Source organism: Alligator sinensis, unplaced genomic scaffold (assembly GCF_000455745.1).
Source record: "Alligator sinensis unplaced genomic scaffold, ASM45574v1 scaffold389_1, whole genome shotgun sequence".
In the NCBI taxonomy this organism is placed as follows: domain Eukaryota; kingdom Metazoa; phylum Chordata; order Crocodylia; family Alligatoridae; genus Alligator; species Alligator sinensis.
This window is the reverse complement of record NW_005841951.1, coordinates 1,998,633-2,006,921: the sequence shown is the minus strand read 5'-3', so window position 1 is coordinate 2,006,921 and position 8,289 is coordinate 1,998,633. Positions and strand designations below refer to the sequence as shown.

At 40.9% G+C, this 8,289-nt stretch overlaps 1 protein-coding gene across 5 annotated transcripts in view; it reads left to right on the top strand.

The window, feature by feature from the left end:
- Positions 1-8,289, top strand: part of PKP4 (plakophilin 4) — a 187,145-nt gene that overhangs the window by 165,930 nt on the left and 12,926 nt on the right. For all 5 annotated transcript variants that reach the window (XM_025199920.1, XM_014518399.2, XM_014518401.2 and 2 more), the window contains 3 exons: positions 3,318-3,513; positions 5,932-6,016; positions 6,143-6,260. In XM_025199920.1, the coding sequence (XP_025055705.1) occupies positions 3,318-3,513; positions 5,932-6,016; positions 6,143-6,260 (399 nt within the window). The remainder of the gene's footprint in view (positions 1-3,317; positions 3,514-5,931; positions 6,017-6,142; positions 6,261-8,289) is intronic.

Here is an 8,289-nt window from a genome sequence, read left to right as displayed (position 1 = left end):
GGGGGGGGGGGCAAGGAGCTGTGGGCCCTAGCCCTGCTCCTGTAACCCTGGTCCCATAGCCCTGGCAGCTGGGGGCCCCCTCTGGCAGGGTTGCAGGGAGCAGGGGCTGCAGGCTGGGAGTGAGGGGAACTAGCAGTACTGGGGATGGCAGGGTAGGAAGTGAGGGGCACTGGTAGGGGGCTGTGGGTTGGGAGTGAGGGGCATCGGCAGGGCCAGGGGTCTATAGGTCAGGAGTAAGGGGCCACCAGCAAGGCTGGGGTCTGTGGATTTGAAGTGAGGGGCAATAGTAGGGGCTGGGCACCAGCATATCAGGGTTGCTCAGCACCACAAAGCAGTGGGGACCAAAGCCACTGCTGGGCCTGTGTGCTGATGAGCAAAGGTGGCAGAGGAGCTCTGATTTTCTGTGATAAAAAACTAAAATCAAATGCCAAAATATCTAGGTACAGTATTAAGAATTTATTTTATTATAATGGTTGAGGCATTGGTAGGCTTCCAAATTGCTTTAAAACTGTAACTATATCAATAAAACATTGTGGTCAACTGATACCTATATATATAGTGGTGTTTCATTTTAATCATGGAAAAACATGGATTTGGAGGGGTTTAATCAGAGAATTTGCCATTTTTATCAGAGAATTTTCAGTTTTTAAACAAAGAAAACCAGGATCTCTGCTGATCTTGTTCTCTAAGCACTTTGCAATAGATTCCTTGAGGACCTCCCTGCTCCATGATCTTCCCAGGTATCAGCCTCTGGTTGACTGATCTGTAATTCCTCAAATCCTTCTTCTCACCTTTCTTAAAGATGGGCACTGCAATTGCTCTTTTTGAATCATCTGAGACTTCACCTGACATCCAAGAGTTCTCAAAGAGGATAGCTAATAGCTCTGAAATTCCTTCTGCCAATTCCTTCAATACCTTAGGGTGCATCCCATCTAGCCCTACTGACTTGAAAGCGTGTAGTTTCTCTAAGTAATCCCTAATTTGTTCTTCTACTACTCTAGGCGGTTTGTCAACATCCCCATCTTTGCTATTAAATGCACTTGTCATCTAGTAAGTGCCCCCGTTTATGAAGACTAGAGTAAAAAAAGGCATTAAATACTTATGCCTTCTCTGTATCATGTGTACCTAGATTCCCTCCTGCATTCTGTAAGGGATCTATGATTACTACAGTCTTCATCTTACTCTTGACATACTTTTAGAATCCCTTTTTATTGCCTTCATGTCCCCTGCCAGCTGCATCTCACATTGTGCCTTGGCCTTCCTAATTTTTCCCTGCACACACATGCAGTGCTCTTATACTCTTCACTAGTACTATGACCAGGGTTCCACTTTTCATAGGATTCCTTTTTTTGAGTTTCAGCTCATTGAACACATTGCTATATAGCCAGTCTGGTCTCCTGTTGAACTTCCTATTCTTCCCTGCTTTAAAATAACTTACTTCTGCACCTTTAAAAGGTCCTTCTTAGAATACAGTTAGCTCTCCTGGACTTCTTTTCTCCTCAGATTTGCCTCCCAGGGGATCCTGCCCTCCAGAGTTCCCTGAGTTTATCAAAATCTGCCTTTCTGAAGTCCAGTGTCTTTATTCTGGTATTCTTCCTTCCTCCCTTTAGGATCTTGAGCTCTGTGTAACCCAAGTTACCTTCTACTTCCACATTTTCAACAATACCTCCCTGTTCGTGAGCAGTGAAAGGAAGGGTAGATTGCACCTGAGTCAAGAAGAGCTTCCCTCAGGCCCAGAAGGTCTGATTTAGTAAAGAAAATTCTGGGAATACGAATATTAAAAAAAAATCTTCAAGGAAAAAAAAATATTTTTGTTTTAAAGTGGGCATCAGAGGGCTCTGACAAATGTCACGGGAGATGGTTCCACATCACAGCAGCCATTGTCTTAAAGAGGTAACCACCTGATGATATGTTGCTCAGTCTTTGCAAGACAGTTAATGTCAGCATCGCTGTATCCAAAGTTCTTGTTATTTTTTTAATAATTGCTGTGCTTGTTTAATGGAGTCAAAAAGCTAGTTTTTTTGTTGCATTCCTTTATGGTTAAGGATCAGGGTTTCTCCCCAGGTACAGTATGTAAATATAAAGTTAAAGCCCTTGTGTAAAGTTTTATCCCTTTTTATCCATTATTCACCATTATATATAAATGTCTTCAATAAAATCCATTAATAGCCATTCAGTCATCAACATGGGGTAAGCAGAAAAAATATTGACTTTAGCTTTAGTAATTTCCCTTGTTTGCAACATGACTCTGCTTGTTTGTTAGGCAGTAATTGAAATCTGAAAGAGCCCAGATCTAATCTTTTGTGGGTGAGGAGCAAGGTGAAGAAAACATCTGTAAGAACTACTTCCAAAATTACTGAGAGCCTCTCTATGCTCTGGGGGCTGCTGCTGCTTTACAAAGAGCATCTGTGCTTCTGTAGCTGGGCCTCGACTGCTGATACAGCTCCATTGGCAGGAGGAGTTTTGCTGCTGCCAGAGTGATGCTAGCTCCCCAAAACAGAAGCTCTGCTGACAGGAGCCATCTCCCGCAGGCAGAGCTACATCCATACGGGGGACTTTGACAACAGAATGACAGTCTATAGGGGGTGATCTTCACCTCATGGTCAACAGAGCCCTGTTGGGAGAATAAATGTAGACAAAACCTATTTACTAGTAAAGTACAGGTTTATGTCTACCTAAAAGTGTAAAGACTTTCCAATTAATAATGTCTGTCAACAATTACGATAGTGTTTGAATTGAGGACAAAAGTAAATGATAATAAGGTCCAATATTTTCTTACCCTTTTCATCCTTTTCCAACCATTTTAACTTAGAACAATTGACAGCCAAATGTGATCAGCCAATAAAGATCCATTGATTCAAACCCTGCCTGAAGAAGAAAATTGTATATTTCTTGTGCGTTCCCCTAAGACCCAAGTTGTTCTAAAAGATTCATAAGCAAAGTTATTGGAACATTGTTTCTCTTTTGGTGTAAAACACTCCAGCTAAAGCAAACCTAACTAAATAAATAAGCATACATATTTGAGTCTCTCTGTGTATATTGGCATGTTGCCATGATATTTATTTAATCAGCCGTTCTCTAATCTAGCAGGAAAAAAGAACCAATTGTAAGTCAGAAAATAACACTATATTTTCTCTTGCTTCTGTGTGCCATTTGAATTAGTATTGTATTCAACTTGGTGGTGGTGGTATTTATTCTACATTCCCTCATTATTGCCTTTAAACTTGTATGTTTCTTGTCAAGATACTGATTTTATAATGTTTTAAATACAAGTAGAAAACACATTTTCTGACTGTTTTATTTATGGTTCTTTGTAGGTAAATATGCCATGCGAGATCTGGTGAATCGCCTTCCAGGAGGCAATGGCACAAGCATATTGTCTGATGAGACTGTAGCAGCAATCTGTTGTGCTTTGCATGAGGTCACTAGTAAGAACATGGAAAATGCCAAAGCTTTGGCTGACACGGGAGGAATAGAAAAACTTGTGAACATAACAAAAGGAAGGGGTGACAGGCAAGTCAGCAGCAGGGCTCACAAATGAAATGTTTCTTTATTCCATTTCAGATTTAAAAAGCACTTGAAAGGAAATTTTAAAGAGAAAAAGGATTCATTACCACATTCCTGGTTTGCTGATAAGACTAGTAATCTCTCACAACTGCAACCTGTTAGGCAAGGGAAAAGGCTCTTTGGCATCTGTTTCGTTTTGTAATGTTATTTCCATCCAGGCCCTGCCAGTCTTTTTCGGGGTACAGTATACTGGGTACAGGCCAGGGTACTGTCTAAAGCTTGTAGGGGCTTTTGCTATAATTGGATCCATTAGAAACAAAATAGCAGCCCTCTGTTGCATTCTGTTCACAGAACGTTGTTGGTTGCAACGTCAAGCACCCACAAGTTAAGAAACTGCGGAGTTAAGGCTGCTTGCGTGACTTTAATTCAGCTTCTTCAAACCAGTATATTGTGATAGTTGCTAATCCCATGAAGCTCTGCTTTCTGCAGCACCCTGCTGTAGTCAGTGTGAAAAATAAATAGTGCTTACTTAGTGAGCTATTTTTATTTTCTCATCACTGACCCTGCACCTTATTTACTACACGCCATTCAAACCTTCTTCTGAATATAAAACGTATAGTTTCTTCAAGAGATTTTCCATGGCACTCAAAATATAGTATTTGAGTATGTCATAAACATTAATTAACGTTCATAATATCCATGGTAGGCACAGACAACTTAATGTCAAAAGCATTCAGTTATTTTTGGTGCCCAAATTGCTCAGGTGCAAATTGCCCAAGGACCTGATTTTTTTGCAGGTATTTTACATGATCAAGAACAGCACCCATTGATTTCAGCTGGAGGTGGGAGTCTGCAGCACTTTTGCAAATCAGACCTTAGTCTCTCAAGTCAGGCATCTAACAAATGATGGACCTGTGAAGAGTTAGTATTCTAAGTGACTTATGAAGCTTCACATAGGACCGCCGTAAGGTTCCATTCTAGTTCTCCAGCATATAATTCAAATACTTTAACCACAATGAAATCTTCACTTATTGCTGGCTATTCCCTGCCTTATTTACTACACATCTACCAACTACTGGAATAACTTAGGCAAGGATCCTGGAGTCAAAAAGTCTCAACCACTGCACCCCCTGATTCATCCCCAGAGTGGGTCCCTCCATATACTTACTGAGGTTGGAGTCTGCAATAAAAATGGCATACGATCATTAAATTAAATGAAAGGCCATATCATAACTACACACTAGTTACATGGGCATTTCTTAACTGCTATTCCTAACTTGACTTTGGTTCCATTCCCAGTGTTGGAGGGAAACGTGCTCTAGTGGGCACAGAATTTTCTGCACATTTCCTTCTTGCTTGCCCTGTCCTGCTCCAACTCCCTCCAACCTATACCTTTCCCAGTCCAAACTGAATTTTCAAAGGCTTATAAATTGCCAAGATATAGGTGAATTTTTATAACAAAAGACTCATGGCTAGCATGGGAGCCTGATCTGAGCAAATTTCAAGTCACTACTTACAGGGGTACTAGCATTTTTCAAAGAAAAGGTTGCCAACATTTTTACCTTTGACAAAACAGTCAAAACAATGGGTTTCCCCTGCCCTCATTTTGGAAATGGCAAAATTGTTTAGCTGAAATTTTTAAAAAAAAATCAGGCTGAACTGAATGCCCAGATCCATAGCAGGGACAAGTTCAGTCCACTGGGTAACACTTGACAGACTTATAAGTGACTGAAAACGGGGTCTTAGCAGGGGTGTTTGGCAACCTTACAGGGTGGTGCTACAAATCCTGCCTACCTTTCTCTTCTTTTATGATTTTCTTTAAATCAGGTGTAATAGATTTGTAATTATTTGTTTTAATGTTATTCCACAGAACTGGTACAGCATAGGCAGTAACTATACTAACTGCTTCACCCTACCTTTCTGTGTGCTACAGGACAGACCTGGAGGAATCACATCTGGCATAACATAAGTGTAATGGCCATGCCTGTGTAGCTGTAAACCAGCCTTTTTGCTGAGACCTATCACCGTGACCCCTAGTTGTTGTGATTTGTCTCTAAATTGCACTAGGAAGTGGCTCAGTGAAGCACAGCACATCCACCTAACACATACTGAACTCCAAAATAGATGTAACGTAGTTGTCTGGGGGCAGAACTGAGCTCACACCAGTACAGTCTAGGCATGCTTATTGGCATGCATTGCATCTGTTTCTGAGTTCAGCATACATAGAGCAGCCTGTCGGGCTTCACCATAGTGCTTGTTAGTATGGCCCAGAGGTGGTGTCAACATGTTGATATGCATTTGTTCACTGGGAATTACACTGAAATTACCCCAGCTTATTTCATGGCTGTAGTACATCAAAGTGAAATTCACACGTGCCCCGTTTGCACTTTCTTTACACTATAATGGTATTTTTTATTTTCTTAGATCATCATTGAAAGTGGTCAAGGCAGCAGCCCAGGTATTGAATACATTATGGCAATACCGAGACCTCCGTAGCATTTATAAAAAGGTAAATTACAACACTGCATCTGAAAAAATCAGCAGTCATCTGGAAATCATTCCACAAAGATTTGAAAGCATTTATTTTAATGAAATGTAATTCACTCTGCTATTCGGTTCTGCTGCCACTTCACAGGATGGGTGGAATCAGAGTCATTTTATTACACCAGTATCAACATTAGAGCGTGACAGATTCAAATCACATCCTTCTTTGTCTACAACCAATCAGCAGATGTCACCTATCATACAATCAGGTCAGTATCCTTGGTGTTTTTCTGAACAGACTTGCTAAGGGACTTTGCCCTTAATGGGGGATCTTGTTTCCTTTGTTTTGAAAATCTGCACTCTGCTTTTAATTTATTTGCTGTTACATTGTGAAATGGACATCCCGTATGTCGCAACCATATTTTTCCTTATGAATAGGAAAAGATGGGTACTACTTGGAGAGCCTGTCAACTCTATTTATTAATCACTAGTCTTGTCCTTTCAGGTGCACAAATGCCTAGGCTGTGTGCAGAACTTGAGATCAATATGGAAAACCAGACCTGAGGTTCCCTGCAGGTTCAGGCAGTATCTTATTAGTAGGCTAGAAGACCAGCCCAAGGGATCTGTCACAGTTAAACTCAGTAAATGAGGAGGAAACAGAAAACTTAATTCCTGCTTTGTTCTGTGTCCCAGGCTGGGAGTATTAGGATCCACATTTTCATGACCCATTTCTCAGCTGTATTAGCACATGAACATATATGTATGTTTGTGTGATTTTTAGATGCATTATTGAGAAGCTGGATGCACGTTTTGTCCTTGTTAAACTATCAGTGTGACTGAACAGTTTAAAACAACCTTATAATGGTGATGGTATTATATGTATATAATATATCTTTAATATTTATACTATAGGATAGTAGAGACCCCAGTTGGGAACTGGGTTTGGGCTTCCTAGCCATTGTCCAAATATCAAAATAGATATGGTTCCTTCCCTAAAGGACAAAGGGAAATTGCCCCATGTTGCCTAGTCTGTGTGTGTTTCTGGTATTACTCAAAGTAGCTTTTTGTAAAAATATCCAGTATTAATTTAGTCATTTGCAATCCTTCCTAAAATGTTACCATGAAACAACTCTGTTTTATGGCCCAAAAGACAGAGTATAAGTGAGGATTGAGAACTCAGCCCCTTAATCATTGTGGGATTAAAGCAGAGAGATGTAGTATCATCAATATTTTTAATGTGGCTGTGGAAAAAGTGGTACAGTAATTGTGATTTTTTAGCACTGAGTGAAAGCATATAGCCTGGACCAGCTTTTTGTATATGCTGATAACATAGCTGTTGTAAGAGATAGAAGATATGGTACAAAGGATGACTTAAGTCTAAGAAATAAGAATAATGGTTTAAGCTAAATGAAGATAAAAACAAATACATGATTGTAAGCCAGCACTTTGACAAGTTAACCTAGCAGCAAACAACCATAGACATCAACAAGTTTGACAGTTTAGACACTTAGAAACACTAAACGTTAATAATATTTTGGTGAAGTAGAAAAATAAGGCATAGTTACAAAGCAGCAGTGCCTGTTATTTTTCTCTGCATAACATTTTTATCTCCAAAATACCAAGAAAGACAAAGTGCAGATATTCAAGACCACAATAAGACCTATTGTTTTATATGGCTGAGAGACCTGGGTACTTGTCAAAATCGAAAAAGACAGTAAAATACTCTTAAAAAATAAAATAGAGGCAAATTTTGGAGCTAGTTAGGGAGATTGCTTTGTGCATATTTGCTATGTTCAACTCTGGGAGATCTATAATGGACTAAGCGTAGTAAATAGTACAGTCCCAGCAACTTCATTGGTAGCGTGTGACAGGCGCAGTTGTGGCCCCATAACTCCTGCCCCAGCTCCAGCTCTAGGGGCCCTCACCTCCTTTACTTTTCCTGCCATGCCTTTGATGTTATTGTCTGGAAAGGAGGGAGGCTTCCTGAGGGACCTAGAGTGAGTCTGTCATTCAAGCGTGGGGCTTAAGCCTTCCCGGCCTCCACCCTTTTGCTCTTGCTGAGCCCTCTAGCTCTAGTCCACTGACCAAACCGAGCTTCGGGGTTCGAGCTTCCAGTCTGGTCCTACAAGACCTTTATTTCTGCTCCTTTCTTGGGCTGTTGAGCAGAGCTCTTTAGGCTTTCTCTCTGTTTGGGCTCCAAGTCCTATCACTGCCCTGCCCAGGCACTGGGCCCTCTGGCCCCCAAAGTCTCAGTCCTACCCTTCTCAGGCTTTCTGCAGCTGCTGCACCCTGCCCCCC